This window comes from Harmonia axyridis, chromosome 1, assembly GCF_914767665.1.
Source record: "Harmonia axyridis chromosome 1, icHarAxyr1.1, whole genome shotgun sequence".
Taxonomy (NCBI): domain Eukaryota; kingdom Metazoa; phylum Arthropoda; class Insecta; order Coleoptera; family Coccinellidae; genus Harmonia; species Harmonia axyridis.
In genome coordinates, this window is record NC_059501.1 from 56,747,017 (window position 1) to 56,766,519 (window position 19,503).

Sequence of the window (19,503 nt, forward strand, 5' to 3'; positions counted from 1 at the left end):
CTTCAACCGACCAGGAAGCTTCTGAAGCTACCAGAAGCTGAGCTTCGGGTAATGACAGGATACTGTCGGTGCAAATACCTTTTGTATCGCATTGGTAAATCAGCAGATGAGATCTGGCCTAAAAACCACTCACATGGGAAAATCAGTTCTGTATACTCACGAAGTAATATCCAAGGCTCATGTAATAATAATACTCATATAAGACTTGTCAAATTGTATGATAAATAAATTTACAAGTTAAATCAGATCCATAGTAATTTTGCGTGGGATTATCAGCCAATTTCGAAGGTAGGCCTTGTCTCAGATTACTCTGATGAACGATTTGGCTTATGCCCCAAGGGTTGCTATTGCCCGTTCTTGCGAGATATACACAGCCACGACGGCATCTCTCGTGCTAGCAAAGAGTCACTACAGTAATATTATCTTCCAAGAAATCTAACAGAATTGCTTTATTATACTCAATAAAGTTTTGGCTAAGCGTCCTCAGTCAATCTCGAAGATACGCCCTTTTTCAAGGGATTGCGATGTTTTATTTCGGGATCATGGATCAGTTTGGCACTCAGTGATCCCTGCCAAATACACCTTCCATCTTCATAGCGGGAGCATGGTGACTTTGACGTATAACAGTCGGGTTTATATCCCAAGCGGTTCCGATAGGTCCGCCGCCCTCGACGCCATCTCCCGGACAATTAAAAAGTCACTAAAAAGTAGTATCTAAGTAATTTTAAAAAACATTAATCTATAAAAGACGAAGAAAATTAGTTCTGATCACTGAAAATAAATTCAAAAGCTGTTTTAATAATTCGATCCAAAAATGAATAAACCTAAAAATATAAATCGAAATAATGCCAGAACAAAACCCTAATGGAACAAATCAATACTATAGTCTCTACAATATCATATACCTATGTATAAGAAAATAGGAATAAATGATGCAAATCGATTTTTAACGAATCATATTCTACACAAATATTTTCAATTTTTCAAAGATGTTAATATTTGGATTGAGTGCGAAGCGATACGAAAAATGTGCCACAATAATTATAATGATAATTTTGTGAAAGTATTTACTCTAGATCCTCATGGTTGGTTTAAGAAATGGAAATCAAGACAAAATAGTGATTTCAACATTGGATTGTTCTACATCTTGTTAGTAAATTCAACTTGACAGTGAATGGATTATTATTAATACAGTTTTATCCAGTACGTAAATATTCAATCAGTTTATTACATAACTCAATTCCCAATTGAACTACTGTTCATGATTAGGATAAAATTTATCGCAACGGAGATAATAACAACACACTTTATCAGTGAATATCACTTTGCTTTGGGTCACGATAGAAAAGATAGTAGAAATGGCTAGCAGGCAAGAGAAAATTGGTATTGTTGGCAGGTATGTTAAAATCTATATTTAAATAACTGCTTTCTAACCTAACATATGAAGTCAATATGAAACTTATTGGAGTAAATAATTATTTAAGTAATTGTAGGAATTAAGAAGAATTATTAGAAACAACATTGATAAAATTCAAAACATATTATCATGTAGGTATTTCACTCAGTTAATATGCATGGAATCAATGTGAACATTTGAATCTCATGCAATGAATTCTTATTATTATACGAAATAGGTAGTTACCACAAATTCGATTCACTTATCTACACTGAAAAAGAAAATCTTATCAGTAAATTCGTCACAATCAGTGCACCGCTAATAACAAATATAAAACGATAAGAAGTTTTACAATTATTTCTCTTATGATACTGCAAAATATCACATATTACAATATAGATACAATACGATCTATGTACCTACCTGACCTATATTATAATCAACTCTAGTTTCATCAATTCTATATTTGATTCTTTTCCGATTCGACGATTGATTTTGAATTTTCAATTTATTCTGAATTACTGTCCCTGTGTTAAAGAGATTGAAGAAATACAAAATATTCGATACGAAAATATTTTCCTGATAATGTCACCACCTTGATTGAATCCAGGGGCGGATACAGAGAGGGGCCATAAGGGCCATGGCCAATTTCCAATAAAATCTTTGGAAACAATCGAATAAAAAATTCCACAATTGACTGTACATAATCCAGATTTTTGTAGAACACTGCGAAATAATGTTCATTTTAGGTATATGTTGAGAATGATAGGATACTTAGGAGGAATTAAATCATGAATTATTGTGTAAAATTTGCCTGGTTTTGAGCGGGCCTTTCTCTCGTTCCCCGAATTTTTGAGCCGAATATGGTCTCAAACGATAAGATTCTATTCGCTAATGACGAATTCGTGGTTAAATTCAATTTTGTATTACTGTTTCCTCGTTTGAAGAAGTCATTACTTTAGGGTACTTCCACGTATGACTTTATTACCTTGTATCTTGGAAACAATAAAGCGTTTCTGGACATATATTTATTTGGAAAATTCCTATTAGAATATTGAGAGAAATCACCTCCTGAAGTTTGTCAATGCAGTTTCGAATACAACATGACAGCCATTAAAATGGTTATTCGTTTTAAAGTCATAAGGCACAGGTTTCGCAGCAGCTTATGCTACGTGATGAAATTCATTTCTATAACCATAGTATTCAGTGGCGTAACTAGAGTTGACTCATGGGGGGGGTTATGGGTAGTGGCAAGTTTTAGTTTATTTCATCATACAGGCACAATATATTATACTATTGAATGCTACACTTAATAAACAATGAAATACGTGTAAGAATTAAGAAATGATTGAAAATATTCTAAAATATAAATGTATAAGTGAAAATTGCTATCACGCTCCTCTATACAATCATTCAAGAAAGTCTAAATTCAAGACGGCGAGGTGTTTTTGCCAGCTCGTCCAACACTTCAGCAGCATTGATATCTAGCTCTCTGTGAGTATTGAGCATAGCAAGCCCGTTCAATCTTTGCTGGCTAGTGTTCCTTAAGTATGTTTTCAATCTTCTAAGAGATGAGAAGGACCTTTCACTGGTTGATGTCGATACAGGAAGAGTGGTAAGAATTTTCAGGAGGGTGTTGATAGTGGGGAAAACATCCTGATGGCAGGCAGTGTAATAATTGATTGCCTTCCTTGAGCTAATTTTCAAATCTTTCACCCTCTCGTATCACATATGGAGTTCCCCAATGGCAGCGATTTCACCTATTTGAATATCTTCCTGATAGAAATTCAGGAGCTTTTTGAAACTTTCTTCCTGTGTTCTGGTGAAACCGACTATTTGATTCACTTAAAAAGTGATCTAAAAATGGCAAAAATAGGGATATCTTAAAGTATGATTGAGAATTGTCAGTTTCAATGTTGCAGTTTGTCGTCCAGTTCTTCTTGGGGCTTTTATTGAGGTACTGAGTAATGCAGCCATAGTCTCTGATGCGTTAAATATGGTTGCGAATTCTTCTTCAGCATTGGTTCTGATTTTTTCTATCGTCCCTTTTAGATTAGTCACCATGTTCATAGCATTTAAAAGATCGATATGTTCATGCTGCAAAAATCGAGCAAGGGGTAAACTTAAGGAAAATACTCTAGCCATCACTTGCGAACTGATTATAAAGGATGATGTCTGAAGTGAACATAAAAGCTGCGATGCCATCGACGCTGATTCTACATCCTTCCACTGTGAAACACCCAAGTGAAAAACTGAAACCCTCAAAAAAATACCCCAAGAAATGTTGTCCCCCAAATTTTCCCCAGAGTGTTCAAAAATCCCCCAAATTTGGGGGAAAATACCGCAACATGAAACATGACAACCCTGGATGATTGCAATAAGCAATAACATAATTAATCAGACGGATCACGTGACTTGCTAGGCCCAGAGGCGCCGAGTATTGAGGGGCACTTACGGTGCTCCGATTCCCTCAAATGATAGTATTATTCGCTCTTGGTTAGGCGCGGTTCTGGGCGAGAAGACTATTCTGCTTGTAAAAGTAAGAAATGATATTGAAAAGAGAGGGAATTTTGGTATCTTGCTTAAATAGCTGATGAATTAATGAGAAAATTGCTTACACTTCAAATAAGTATTTTTTCACGTAGTACAATTTAAAAATATTTTTCTTCTCACAATGATACTTCTGTGATTCCACAATAACAACTTTGAAAAAGCAAAATCTTCCAAGTTATTTTTTTATTGTTCTGCCAAAAAAATTTTTTCCTTCTGATCAATGGGGGGGGGGTTACGTCCCCAATAACCCCCCCCTCGTTACGCCCATGATAGTATTATACTATGCCATAACCTTGCATTCGTTTTGTCTGCGAAAAGATGGAATAGCGGCGGAGTAAAGCATAGTTTCGCTTGCGGCCTATGTTATTTCTTGTGGTGATTTTCGAAACTGAATCATATTGGTAATTAATTCGAAATTTTTAGACTCATCCCTAAGATGCCTAGCACAAACCGATGTTTTGATTGGTTGAACATATCGAACCAAATCGATCAACTTTTAAACTATCACGTGATTTAGCTTACCTAACCATTGGTTGAAATTTAAACATCTTCAACCTCTGTATGGTGGGTAAAGATATCTCTACCCTCCATAATCCTCTTGATCACGTGAAGGTGAAATAAGGCTCAATCTTTCTCTCTCTTATGTTGAAGTCAATGCTCTGCACTGCACGACCGCTCAAGGGCGCATTTATTACCTATGTGTTATTAGATCATTAATCTTAACAGATCTTATCCGTCAATCTACCATGTGATAACAGTCATAGATTACACTAGAGCACTAACCATATATTCGATCTCTCCTAAAACTATGGGGGGTAGAGATCTCTACCCTACTAACCAACAATATCAGTATCGCCATCTATTGTCTTAAGTTTTCACAATTATGGATATATGGCTAGATTTTTTTAATGAACGGAATTTGTTGACGGTTTACTATCCGACAAAAGAACTGAAGGTCATATGTGTGAAAATTTACGAGGTGAGACAAAAACGACTGAAATTTTTGGAAGAACATAAATTCGTTTATTTATCCACCACAAAAAATTATTGGTAGAGTCTGGAATCTGGTTTGTCTTTTCATTAGCATTTGAGAATATAAATGATGATACTGATGAAACAAGTTGTTTTTTTCTTCATTTATAAACTCCAATTAGTGGAAATGTTTGAATGTGTATGGTGCTTACCTATTTTGGTTCGAAGGCATCATCACTTATGCAATTTCTTACCTCATTTTCATTCTGAATACTGGTAAAGATATAATAATAATAATTTATTCAGTATTCATGCAAATATAAATTTTTTCAATACCTAATTGAATCAATGTTCAATTCTGAATCCTTTCCAGTGGCCTAATCGGTAGATCATGGGCTATGCTCTTTGCCAGTGTTGGTTATAAATGCTATATCTACGATATTGAACCAACACAAATCCAGAAAGCCCTAGAAGATGTAGAACACCAACTTTCATCTCTGGAGAAAAATGGTTTGTTGAGAGGAAAACTCAACGCAAAAGAACAGCTAGCGTGTATTAAAGGTAAATAATATAATATCAACAAAATATTGGAATTGAGAATTATACAAGGCAATATACCTTTAAATTCAATTAATGCAGGTACAACGAAGCTTGAAGAAGCCGTAAAGGGTGCTGTATTAGTTCAGGAATGTGTGCCAGAAAATTTGGAACTGAAAAGGAAAGTTTGGAAGAACGTAGATGATGTTGCAGACAGCAATACTATTTTCTCTAGTTCGACATCAACATTCCTTCCTTCATTATTCAGTGATCATCTGAAGAATAAGTAAGATATTTTTATTTAAATAATTTCTTCAAATGATTCAATTTTCCAAGAAAAAGTTATATTTGGTGACCCCCTGAATGTATTGTCTCAAAAGAATGTTTAAAGAATGTAAAAAAGTCATTAAAATAAATGAACCGTTTGTTGACATAACGTATCAATTATGAAAATACACTATTTGGGATTTTTTGTCTTTAAAATAATGCAGTCCAAATGTTCATTCTCGCGTTCACGATACTCATTAGATCTAAAACTAAAATTTCTTATGACGGCTTGGTAAGTATACTCGGTGATGATTTCATGGCTAATATTATGTTTCAACTGTTTCAGATGAGTTGGTTTACTAACGTAAACTTTATATTTAAGGAAACCCCACAGGTGGCACAGGTAAACGTCTATAGGCGTCAAATCAGGACTGCGGGGGGTCAATGATGTTACCAAGCACATTAAAATCACTTTCACGCTTCCGAATGGAGAGGTCGGGATCATCACGAACAGACCATGTTCTCAATAAGCTGGGGTGCTTGGTTTATCTCGTGTTTAACCGGCCTCCTCCAACTTCTTAACCCATTTCTGAATGAGAGATATGCTTGGCGCATCATTTTACTGACGATAACCTCGATCCGCTCCCGCGAAACGCTCCATAGCGACTAAAAAGAGTCAGTCTACCGAATACCGATTGACATATCCTCCGCGACTATCTGTACCTAAGATAAATAAATAAAAATAAATATCAACCTTTTTTTGATAGCTGATTTATATAATGTGTAGTTCATAAATTCTATGTCTCATTTTGAGTAAAAACGGTACCACTTTCCCTGAATTACTTGAAAAACTGAGGCTAGAAACTACTTGCACAGGTCGGCATGGAAATTTGAAACTTTAACACCTCTACAAATTAAGCAGAGTAACCTTCTCATGATCATGCAACCCCTTCTAATATCGATTTTTTATCGCGAAAGGAAAAAAATGAAGGCTTCTAGTTTTAATTCTAGGCTTCGATGGTTAGCAGAGCCAGCCATGATAGCCCAACCAATATAAATAGAATTCCATGTTACCCTCATTGAAAGAGGGATAAAATCATTATGTAATTCACAAAGACGAAAAACAACACTACCTTCGCTTTCGAATTATTTGGAAGTCGATGTTTACACATTCAACATATGGAAATTTCCTACGATTTTGCATTCGAAACTATTTACTGTTCAATGTGAAATGTTTTCAGCGGAACGCATGTTTGTAATCCCAATGAGTTTTTGAAGCAATACAAAGCATGCATGCATGTCCTTCCGCCCTTTGCATCTTGTGGTGTGAGAGGTAATTATTCTTCGACCGTACGCTGTGTCATGTGGTTTTATTTCATTGAAAAACCTCGGAAACACTTGGTGTAATATTACTGTTTTATTATCGGAGCAGGTTCTGTTTTTTTTTTGCTTGTGGTTATGAGGAAGGTCATCATGATGTTGTTTTTCGGCAGGGGCGCCAGTCATGAGTTCATAAAATGTTCGGTGTAAGTTCATGTAAATGCGAGACAATACATTTGAAAGAATAATACATATCTTGGGTTCATTTATCAATTTCTAGTCCTTTTTTTGACGAAGTAGTGTCTTAGTAGAATGTTATCAAAAATGATGATATTTTTTTAGGAAAAACATTGTTGTTGCTCATCCTGTCAACCCACCCTATTATGTACCATTGGTGGAAATTGTGCCTGCACCCTGGACAGTCCCAGAGGTCACTAAAAAAACAAGAGAAATCATGAGTGAAATCGGACAGAGTCCAGTTTCACTTTCTAGAGAAGTTCCTGGATTTGCACTCAACAGGATACAGTAAGTAATAACTTAACTATTTTTTTTTCGTATATTCCAAGAGAGATCATCAGTTTGAACTATTTTTAATTGATGAATAAATTCATATATCATCCGTTTAATTCAACAGCTATATATTTTTTCAGATATGCCATATTGAACGAAACTTGGAATTTGGTCAACGATGGAATTTTAGATGTTCACGATATCGATAAAGTTATGTCGGATGGTCTTGGAATGAGATATGCTTTCTTAGGTACTCTTGAAACCACACACTTGAATGCAGAAGGATTCAAGAACTATTGTGAAAGATACGCAAATACAATGCATAGCGTGAGCAAAGATTTCAAACCAGTACCTAAATTTGAAGGACCTCTTGTACCGAAAATTGCTGAACAGTTGGAAGCTGATGTCCCGTTAGATAAACTCCAGAAGAGAAGGGATTGGAGAGATCTTTGTTTAACGAAATTGAGTCAACTGAAAAAAGAAATGGAGGCAAAAAAGTAAATTGGCGTACCTGATTATATGCAAAAAAATGTATATTTCGAAAATATTATAAAAATATCAAATCTCAATAGCTGTCCTATTTTATTTTCATACGCTAATTCTATATGAGGTGATTATTCTAAATGAGTGTACCACCTGAAGAAATTGGTTTAATTTCAGATACAAAAGTGCTATAAAATATTGTATTCATCTAATAATGGCTTATTTTCTAGACCAATATAAGTATATTTAGATTGAGGTCATTATAAAAGTTTTAGAACATTATTCCTCATTGAAGGGAGATCGGTGGGATCGGTTTTGGTATTCTTCATATTGAAGCTCAGGGGTTGTAATCACTCTTTTCGTTTTTTGTAGTCTCGCATCTGGGAGGGAATTTTGTGTACACTAGATGGAAGGGAAGTTGTTTTGATTCATTTAGTTTACTTTCGTTCTTTTTTTAAATTGTTTTTGAGCATATACAGGGTGTCCCATAAGTGGCACGTCACAGTGACACCGAAGGTAGGTCAGCTAAAGAGGGACCTAACCAGCCTAACATGACCCCAGTAAAAGTTGCATGGTTTTCGAGTTATTACCAAATTACTTTTTTTAGTGAATTTTCACCTTTTTTAACATTGTCAGGGTCAGAATTCTGCTGGAAAGCTCTCGAAGCTTATTTTTTTTGTTGTAATGGAATCTTAAATAGTTATTTAAGATGACATGAGTATGATTCTGTCAAAAAGTTATGTGGACTTCCGTAAATTAATGGATAAATCTTGATTTCAATTGCTAGCAAAACGAGAACTTCGACTTTGGACACCTGCTGTGAAAAAAAAATCCTTGAAACAAAACGAGCAAGTAACATCAAAAAATTGGGCATTTTAGACAGATTTAGAAATGGTACAATACACGAATCTTATGCCCATAAAACTAGGTATTTTCATCATTTTACCGATGCCCTACTTAACTTAGTTGAAACTAGGAACCCCGCTATCAGGTCATTTTGCCGCTTGCTATGACATTACATTTGATACCGCGCTTTGTTATTATTTGTTAAAGTCACAATAGGGAAAAAGATGGATTAGGGGAAGCGAAAAAGGAATATTATTGAAAAAAAAGGTAAATTAATTAAAAACAGACTTAACTTTCGATTATTTATTTAATTCTTAAATCTAACTTACAGTAAATGTTCAAACTGTTTCCCTCGGACTCTAATGCATAAATGACACCGTTTTATAAAATTACGATTCAATTTTCTTAACCTAATTTCCGATATGGTCCGGGCTGCGTCGAGTGAACGCGTTCACTCGACGCAGCCCGGACCATATAGCCCAATTTTTTGATGTTACTTGCTCGTTTTGTTTCAAGGATTTTTTTTTCACAGCAGGTGTCCAAAGTCGAAGTTCTCGTTTTGCTAGCAATTGAAATCAAGATTTATCCATCAATTTACGGAAATCCACATAACTTTTTGACAGAATCATACTCATGTCATCTTAAATAACTATTTAAGATTCCATTACAACAACAAAAAAATAAGCTTCGAGAGCTTTCCAGCAGAATTCTGACCCTGACAATGTTAAAAAAGGTGAAAATTCACTAAAAAACGTAATTTGGTAATAACTCGAAAACCATGCAACTTTTACTGGGGTCATGTTAGGCTTGTTAGGTCCCTCTTTAGCTGACCTACCTCCGGTGTCACTGTGACGTGCCACTTATGGGACACCCTGTAGGAATACTGGATTCATATTGTTACCAGTTTTGTTCAAGGATAGAAAATTGTACAATCAATTGACCATAGAATGTTCTCTCGGTCTATTTATTCATTGAATAAATATCTTACAATTATTTTAAAATCGAGCCCATAAAAACTAGAGGTGGAGTTAGAAATTATAAATAATAAATAATAAACAAATATACACAAGGCATCAAATGGTTGACGTACAGTTCAATATTCATCCAGTCCTCGTCAAATTCGAACAATAAATAGAAATATGTTTCATGCGTCTTGAAGCTATTTATGCACCTTTTTATGGCGTTTTAAATATCTCTCCTGGGTGAACGTCGACTCACAAATAGCGCACATCCATTCCACGTCATTTCTGGAATGGACTTTCATGTGAGTATTCAATGTCTGACGATATTTGAATTCCTTGCTGCACACATCACATGAATAAGGTCTATGGCCAGAATGCGTTCTATCATGGACTTCTAATTCACGAGCACGTCTGAATTTCTTGTCGCAAAGAGTACATTCAAACTTGAAATTTTTGTTATGATATAGCTTATGGACATAAAGGGACGCACTCTGTTTGAATGATTTTTGACAAATATCACAAGTATACGGTCTGCGACCGGTATGGGTATTCATATGTTGGTCTCTGGCCGATTTAACACCGAAAGTTTTATCACATATATCACATTTATATTTTTTGACACCTTCATGGAACTGTTTAATGTGTTTACTGAACGAGCTATATAAACGAAAACTATTACCACAAATATGACAAATATAAGGTTTCACCCCAGTATGTGCAGTCCTATGTCTCATTAAATTATATGAAGTATTCATCCTCTTCTGACAGAAGTCGCACTCGTAAAGAACTTTTCCATTGTCATTAATCTTACACTTACTGATAATTTCCTTATTTTTTCTTCGAGCTTCAGAATTTGTTGCTTCAATATTGTGTTTCAATTTTTTATGTCTTTCCATGTCATATTTTCTTGTGAATCCTCTATCACAAAACTCACAGAAATATTTATTTTCTACTTCACATTTTCTTCGACGAGTATTCGGCGATGATTTGATTTCTGATGACAGACGGTCCTTGGATTCGGGGTGAAACGATTCATTATCTTCATTACATTCGCTATTAATTACTTCAATCTCATTTTCGTTGGAATTTTCCTTAGGTAATATATTTAAATTCAATTCATTATCTTCCTCTTCATCGAATGTAGATGATTCATGTTCAGATTGTTTTTCTTTTACTAGACAAATAGAAACGTCATTAATGTGTTCAGCCCTGAAAATAAAATAATTCTTTGAAAATCAGCCCAAGATTGATAGTACCTAATAACAAAGCAAGAGCCCACAACGGCAATACCTTCGTCATTCTATAAAAGCTGAAAGTTTTTCTGTACATGTCTCTTACTAGGGATGGGAATACCGGTTACTCACCAGTCGCGTTACATTCGCGACCGCTCCAGAAAAATACCGCTCCAAAATACCGCGATTTTGTAACTGTGGTTACAGGTAACAAAACCGTAGGCGCTTGCAACTAAGTTGAGTACCAGCGACGGAGGAACGAATGAAACGAGACCGTTGGTATACCTAGACTATTTGTGGACTGTCCTGTTGAATAATAATTCATTGTTCATTGAGTTTCTACGTAATTTTAGAAGAACGTATGCAAGCATAACAAAATCATAAAACTATAAAAATGTTTTGGTGGCTCAGAATAACAACAAAGGTTAGAATCTTCGAAGGGCACCTCATTAAAAACAGATGGTGTAAACTCCAGTGGAAATATACCATCATCGGGTAATCTAGGTATTACGTGAAAGAAATTATATCTGGAATTCCATTGGCAAATTGAATATTACAAATTGATAGAAACTTATTTCACATATAGTAATATCTAGAATCGATTTTTTGTTTACCGTTATTTTACAGAGAATTTTTAAGTATATTAGCATTTCCGATTGAAAATAAGGTTCAATTGTTGAAAGTAATCTCGGACTAACTAATTTACATTTGCTACAACCAATTTTTATCGAAAAAATAATCAAAAAATATTTAAAAAAATCATCGAAAATATTGAAATCATTAATCGAATTGTTTAGTTCTAATTCTGGAAAATACTATGGAAATCAAATATATTCCATTAGGCACTGAAAACACAATGGCAAAAACGATTTTTACGAAGTTACAGGAAGGTAAAGTAATTTCTCCTCGTTGAACATGGCGCAAATGAATGAAAAAAAATTAAAAGCACTGACAGCAGGAGTTTTTGGGTGATCATAAATGAATTTAGTTTTGTAAAAGGCACTGGCGTACTATTTTTTTTTCGATGTTATTATTCGAAGTCCGGTGCCGGTACGCCGTAACTATCGTTACTTTGGAACCGGTTACTTTACGTTTGTGGAACGCGCGACTACGTTACTCAAAAATACCGTTCCAAAATCGCGGTATTGAAATACCGTCCCATCCCTATCTCTTACACACTTAAAGACGACCAGCGACTATAGGATTTGGGTTGTAGTTACTTTGGCAGGTAACAGGTAGTAAAGGTGTATAAAATATATTACCTCAAATTCGTTCAAGTGTAGAGCTAATTTTTTTAAATTTTCTTCGAGATAATCTAAGAAAACTCGTCATCCATTGCCGGTTACTTATGATATATGCTACCCCCTGCCAGACACCCCTAAACTTCAACAAATTAAAAATTATTCAATAATATTTTTTACATGCAATAATACTTTTGTTTTGTGTTTTAGAATATTAAAATAACATTTTTTATTTTGTATGTAGGTATGTATATTTTAAAAGATCGCAATCGACTAAGCACTCGCGCTCGCACCTACAGCAGACTTTCAATGTGTCTGGCCAGATGTAAAAACCATTAAAACTGTCCGGCTATAGAAAGGCACGGCTCATATAGGTTAGCAAAATAACGGGATTTTTTGTTGGTACCTACTGGGTCAAGTGTTTTTTTTTTATAGCAATATGGATTTTAGTCAGTCATATCATATTCAGTTTCAAAATTTTGTAAGACAAAAACAAATTAAAAAAAAATTCACATATTTCATAAATATAGATGTAGATTTAGAGTGGGCATTAGAATTCGACGGAGAGGCTGTTGCAGGTGAAGACTAACATAAGGCCCTTAGCTGCACCTTCGAAGGTGAGGTAAAGCGAGGTGAATTTCGTACATTTGGATACTCAAATTTCATAAGAAACCCCAGGCGCAAGAAAATATAAGGTGTAGTAAAAATAAATCCATTATTTTTGCACGAAGAACAAGGTTTCAATTACCATAGTTAGAATGGTCCAATTTAGGTCCAATAAGCGCTGTTTTGTTCGATAACTACAGTTCCGAGTGTGTTAGGGGAGGAGTTCTTCTTAGATAATTCCCTGCCAATCCCACTAAACATACCGTAAAACCTTCCTTGTCGTTTCCGACGTTTTTCCTTGACGTTGTCGTAAATGATCCACTTTTCATCACCAGTCACCAAGCGTTTAAAAATGGGGCAATTTTATTGCAATTTAGTCGGAACTGTGGAGTGATTCTTTGATAGACGAGAATGTTTACGAACAGTCAGGTGTTCCATCAAACCACATTGATATAACACAGCACAATGTCATTTTTTTATCCTCGTTATACGCATTAAAATACATGTAGGCTTGGTTAATCGATCGTCTAGAGGTATGATTCGATTACCTGGCCTTTCGTCTTTTTCTCCGTGACTTTGTTGGATTTGTAATAATGAAACTCTTTCGAATTATTTACATCTATTTACAAAGCCACAATTATACAGTGAAAACTCAGTATTGAGAAGATCCCAATAACGTCTTAATAACAAGTTTCTTACTACTATACGGTATACGGTACTGAATTTCGTTTTTAACTCTCGTTTAATTGATTACTCGAAACGTCTTCGTCGTACTTCAAGTTTTCGGTCGTCTCGTCTTCAACTTGTTCGCGACTCGTCTTAATCTAGTCCGCGAACCGTCTTTTCGTCTTACGTCTTAAGTTGACCGACCGAACTTGTCTCGTCTTTGATTTGAGTTAAAACTGTACCGTCTGTACCCGTCATCGGTTTAATCTGAACTGTGCTCTCTCTCGATTGGAACTACCCTGTCTCGAATATCCCTTCCTTTCGTTTTGGCCACACCCTTAGGGGAAAGTACCTACCATCTCCTAGTCCAATGAAATCTTTTGCCGTACCGCCCCCAAAGATCTTCGCGGATTCCTGGGAATCGAATATTCTAGAAGGACTAGAGCCTGAGAAAAAAGATTAAACACATCTGGCATGACCGTATTGTCTTCGAACCTTATCAACCCTCCAATAAATCTCTTAAGTTTTACCACCGACCTGACACATTTCTTCGACACCCCGAAGAATAACACATCCTTTGTGCATTATGTACAATAACCATTCGTTCCCTGTAAATTCATTGAATTTGTCATGCCCTTGGCACTTGAAGAGACTAATAGGTCTCCAAGCATCCGGTTGACCATCTCAATTATTTACAGGGAACAATAAACCGCATCCTACATTCATATAATTATTAGATTTAATTTAAGGGTCTTCCGTTGCACTGCGACCTTATGGTCTATTGTGCTCCCATCAGAGCAATTCTCGTCATTACGTGATCTACAGCTCCCTTCCAATTCCAGAGTTCTAATGAACTCTGTATCTGAGATGGCTTCAAAGAGGTTATTTCCTCACTTCTACAAGTTTCTTGTCAAAAAAAGATTTTGCGTTAGCTACTGATAGCGGGGCATTCCGTCACCAGATGATCCGGATGTTCTTTCTCCTCCCCACAGAATCTGCACTCGACATTTTCTGCTGGACCCATTCTCATGAGATGCTTCCTGAGGCGACAATGCTAAGTGAGGAGTGTAGTATACTCTTGCTAAGATCCAGATACTCCCGAAGTTTCAAAGAAACTTTTTGGAATTATCCAACCCAGTGTTTCTTTTTCGTTTTTTTTTCCTTCTTCTGAAACTATTTCTTGTAGGTACATTTGCCTATACTGTAGAAAGTTTCAGGGCCAATGCTCCTTTTCTACCAAGTTTGTTGGCCTATTAATTCCTTTTAATTTCCGAGTGACCGGGAACCCAGACTAACCTTGCCTATTTCGTTGAGACTTCTTCCGCACTCCAATATCATCTTAGAATAGATGATATGTGAGCTCAGTCCTTTGATTGCGGCCCGACTATCAAAATATATCACTATATCATATTTATGATAGTTTCTTACTAGGTTAATTTCCATACATCCTCTATTCTATTTAAAGACGCTTAGACAGCAGCCTAAGGAGCATTTGGTCCCAGTCCCGAATACTGCAGCGCCAGGTCCCCGTCGTGGTGATTGTAGACCATTTTTTTTGAGAACTAGGATTTGGACTCCTTTATCCGAACTTCTTTTCTACTCAGTATCGTAGTGGAGATTTTCTCGATGCTTTATTTTCTTTATCATCTCGTCACTAAGAAGGTTCGCTAATGGTATGTAATTGGTCATGTAGGACCAAGCTCTCTCATTCCTAATTTCCAATCTCTTCTCTGGATAGTCTTAAAATCGCCTCATAAGTCATAGGCTACTCTATCTATCACAAGATGAGGTGTGACATCTGCAATGATCTCCAATGCCCTAGTTGGGAACGTTTTCATAGTTCCAGTTATACAGGTTATATAGGCACCAAATCGTGGAAGAAAGATATTCTGCACTCAAATGCATATTAAGGTGATCTTTCAATTGGAATCTAATAAATGCCGGGTTTTCTTGCCATAAACTGGTTTGTTTGGTTTTTTTTATATTAAATTCCATGACTTTCAAGTGGAAATATGTGGCCGGTGTGGCAACTAAAAATAGTTTATAATTTCTAACTGCAACTGACGATGAAACATGGAATTACGAGTTCGTAATGTAAAAAATCTTTGGATTAACGAAATCCAATTGGATGTAGTAAGGTGCATTCTCGCCAGGGCGGTCAGAAAGGGAATTCCCGCCCTGCAAAATTTCTCTGTTAAATTGAAGGCAGATCTTTAAAGCCTTTCGATCTGGATTCCGAAATTGATGTTGGTGAACCATTTATTTTAATGCTGGGAAAGAACTGATTGCCTTCGGCGGAGTTGAGTTTTTCTTCGCTCAGGAAGCTAGAGATTCTCTTCAGTGACGCCTGCGTCACCTAACGGCGTATGTTGAATACTCAATCTATTGCACATTATTCCAAAAGTACATTGGACCAGCGTCCTAATGTCAAACGGTTATTTATATTTTTTTAGAGCAAAAGTTAATGCGCAACGCACACTCAATTCTTGGCAAGCGCGCATCATGCTTGAAAAAAGCATTGCAAGATGTAAGATTATTTGTTTTTAGTATTATTTTTATGTTTTTTTTTTAGAAAATAATTGAGTACGATTGTACGACAATTTCGATCGACAATAAAACAACGATAAATTAACCTTATTTCATAATTTTCATTAGTATAAGTATTTTTTTATTATTAAAATAGTCATTTGAAGAATTGTAATGAATTGCAGCAACAAAATTTAATAACAATCAATCCCATTGCTTACAGGGGTCAGCTGCCCTTCGCTGGGTACGCCCATGGCGATGTCTCAATCTTCAATTTTTTCAATGGAATTCACTTGTCTTTCACTAGACTCCCAGACAAAGAAATTGTAGGGATTTAAATCTAAAACTAATGAACATAATGTGGATATAGACAATGTCACCAGGGAAATCTTGCCGTGAACAATCAATTTGTTGCAATAGAATTTTCATTGCACTTGCCATAAAGCAGAATCATGTATATAAATTCAAAATTTCAATTATGAATAAATATGCGGCATATTGAAAAAAAAATTGCAACACTTCAGATGTTGATGTGATCTTGCGATATTAAATAGGCGATTTTTGAAGAAATGATTTATTCTGATGGTTCTTCCTTCTATCAAAAAAGATTTGCCTATGAAAAACCCAATGCATTTAAAATTTATTCACAGAATGAACAAATTCAATAAAAAAGGTTTATTTATTCACCATGAGATCTTTACATAACTGATAATTGAAAAAAGCAAAATTTGTATTGCTGGATACTTGATCAAATAAATGCAAAATTGAATTCAGTTCTTATTCAAGATTGTAACAATATGATCTTCATTAAGATATCAAACTGAGAGTTCATATCAAACTACATTTGTATGATTTACTTTGAAATGATTTCTCAGATACCGTTTCTGCTTAAATCTCAAACCACAACTAGAACAAACAAAGGGTTTCTCTTCTGAATGCACAAGCTGATGGCGTTTCAACTCATATTTGATCCTGAAAAAACGTCCACAAATATCACATGGATAAGGCTTTTGTCCTGTATGTTTCGTAACATGAATCAATAATGGTGGCTTGGTGCGGAAACCTTGATTACAATAATCACATTTGAAAGGAAAATGATCTGAATGTGTCCTATTATGCACAAACAAAGAAGCTTTTTGTTTGAAGCTTTTACTGCATACAGCACAAACATAAGGTCTTTCATTTGTATGTATTCTTCGATGCTCATCTACATTTCTTTTAGTCGCAAACATTCTACCGCACAAGTCACATGAAAATTTCTTTATCCCCTTATGAGTTTCCTTCAGATGTCGCACTAATCCTTGTGATACTCTAAACTGCTTTCCACATAAATCGCACATGAATGGTCGCTCGCCTGTATGAATACGCATATGCCAAATAAAAGTATACGGTGAAAGTAAACTTTTACCGCACTGCTTACAATTATAGTATGTCCGATCATTGACAATAACCTTAGCTTCATTGATTATTTTGGGATCGATTTTAGAACGAAATCCTTTTATTCTGTATATTTCATTTTGACAATCTTCATCATCAGAAACATGAAGATATTGTTTATTCAACAATTCATTGGGTTTAAGTAGTTTTGAAGAATGACCTAAAGGTTCCATTTGAATGGAAATGTTATTTTCTTGCCCTTCTGAGTCTTCTCCACTTTCTTTATAGAGATCTGTTGATGATTCTGTGTAATCATAACTATTTATCACTTCACCACTTCCCTCTATCTTAAATTTTTCATTCTGAGACTTATTAGCAAGATTTTCTGGAATCTCATTCTCTGAATGTTGGTGGAATGGTTGTAGACTTGTAGAGGTAGGAGATATAATATCCCTGAAACAAATTAATCTAATTAATGAGATTTTTTATCAGTAAATCAGAAACTTCAAGCAAAACGTCTTCCACCAGTCTACATCATTCTACCAAAATCCTAGTAGCTTCATAAGAATTCATTATTTGTTAATCTGTTTTAAAATTCATTCTTACCTTTTTGGACAATCTTCTTCAACTGTATCGTGAGTTGATATTTCACTTGTTGTTTGATTTACCTCCAAAACTTTTAGTACAAAATTATGCCAAGAAAGAATTGTGGCAACACACTCCGAACAACATTTCATACGTTGTTCTTTAGATTCTACAAGTTTAATGGGAATATGCATTTCAATTTTGTTCGATAAGTCATTCTCTAAACCTTCTTCAGAGAATATATCGACCAGCTTCAAATCATGCCTGCCACAAAGTCTACATTTTTCATTTGAATTGTCCGAATTGATCTGCAAAATTTGAGTATTTTTGATACTCATTTCTTTCGTCACTCAATGTCCCAGAATAAAATAATTCTGAGCTCAATGTTAACATTTATTTTATTGTCATCAATACATTTCAAAATTAGGAGCAGCATCTATCATAATATAACCAAATTCATATCAACAGGTTAAGTCACAGAATTATATTATTTCCGTAGACCTAATAATCCTAATATCAATTATATTGATGATTCAGATTTTCAGATTAAACCTCAACATTTATAAACACAAAAAACCGTCTGTTTACCCAGCCAAAAATGAAAACTTCATGACTATTGCGTGCGGTAAAATCCACTGCTATTTCTTTCCCGCACGCATATGCGTGCGGAAAAGAAATAGTAGAAGGTTTTTCCGCACTGTGTGGGAAAGTGACTCTTAGTGACTTGAAATGAAAAAAGAGTTGAAAGCGCACGCTTGTAGAAAAAATAGTGTATTATCAATTCTTATTCAATTTTTTTTTACTCTCTCTCCTGAAGACACCATAATTGAATTGAAAATATTTCGAAGGCAATTAGGATGTTTTGTGGTTAAGCGGCCAATACTATTTTCTTAAGCTTATTCTTTTCCACCCTGAAAACCAGACATTCCATCTATCAAGAAACTGTAGTTTTCGTATGGGGTATAGTCGTGGTCAGAATATAATCAATGATCGCTAACTTGCACTCAAAAAGCCTTTTAAACAATCGAAAACTAGCAGACCAAACGAATATTCCATTGATTGTTGTAGCTGAAAACTTGATTTTTAATGTTGCCGGTTAGTGTGCAGCCACAACACAGCGCTGACCCAAAAGGTTTGTCGAAGTGGTTAGTTTGTTTCATAGACGTACCAAATTTGAATAATAAGTCTACTGTTTGTTGTTTAATTATAGTTTGCGATCTTAGAACATCAATAAGAAGAACGGAAATTGCCTTGTAACAGATGCATTTGTTTTGATTCCAACATTCGTCACTCCTTGTCTGACAGGACACTATAGCAATAACGTAACATAATTTTATTTATTTCGAAATTATCAAGTGATGCTCAAAAATAGTACAATGTGATTTATTCATAAACATTCTTTCGTGCTTTGTTCACGCCAAGTG

General features: G+C 35.2%; 2 protein-coding genes across 2 annotated transcripts; one reads left to right on the forward strand and one right to left on the reverse strand.

Annotated features, from left to right (window-relative positions):
* Positions 1-257: 257 nt before the first annotated feature.
* Positions 258-8,124, forward strand: LOC123688729 (lambda-crystallin). The gene is made up of 5 exons (XM_045627370.1): positions 258-1,396; positions 5,295-5,482; positions 5,561-5,744; positions 7,388-7,570; positions 7,696-8,124. Exons 1-5 carry the CDS (start codon positions 1,359-1,361, stop codon positions 8,054-8,056), a joined length of 954 nt encoding a protein of 317 aa, XP_045483326.1. The 5' UTR covers positions 258-1,358; the 3' UTR covers positions 8,057-8,124.
* Positions 8,125-9,798: 1,674 nt separating this feature from the next.
* Positions 9,799-19,007, reverse strand: LOC123672280 (zinc finger protein 569-like). Its single transcript, XM_045606337.1, has 4 exons — positions 18,101-19,007; positions 16,960-17,947; positions 15,675-15,769; positions 9,799-11,055 (listed from the first exon to the last, which is right to left on the reverse strand). Exons 1-4 carry the CDS (start codon positions 18,415-18,417, stop codon positions 10,044-10,046), a joined length of 2,412 nt encoding a protein of 803 aa, XP_045462293.1. The 5' UTR covers positions 18,418-19,007; the 3' UTR covers positions 9,799-10,043.
* Between the last annotated feature and the right edge of the window lie 496 nt (positions 19,008-19,503).

What these genes read in the sequence shown, in the direction of transcription:
- LOC123688729 (XM_045627370.1), top strand. Translation starts at nt 1,359, where the DNA reads ATGGCTAGCAGGCAAGAGAAAATTGGTATTGTTGGCAG. An exon ending in AAAATTGGTATTGTTGGCAG is followed by an intron (nt 1,397 to 5,294) that starts GTATGTTAAAAT and finishes AATCCTTTCCAG; the next exon opens with TGGCCTAATCGGTAGATCAT. An exon ending in AGTGATCATCTGAAGAATAA is followed by an intron (nt 5,745 to 7,387) that starts GTAAGATATTTT and finishes ATATTTTTTTAG; the next exon opens with GAAAAACATTGTTGTTGCTC.
- LOC123672280 (XM_045606337.1), bottom strand. Translation starts at nt 18,417, where the DNA reads ATGAGTATCAAAAATACTCAAATTTTGCAGATCAATTCGGACAATTCA. An exon ending in GAAGAAGATTGTCCAAAAAG is followed by an intron (nt 17,948 to 18,100) that starts GTAAGAATGAAT and finishes AATTTGTTTCAG; the next exon opens with GGATATTATATCTCCTACCT. An exon ending in TCAAAGTAAATCATACAAAT is followed by an intron (nt 15,770 to 16,959) that starts GTAGTTTGATAT and finishes GAAATTTTGCAG; the next exon opens with GGCGGGAATTCCCTTTCTGA.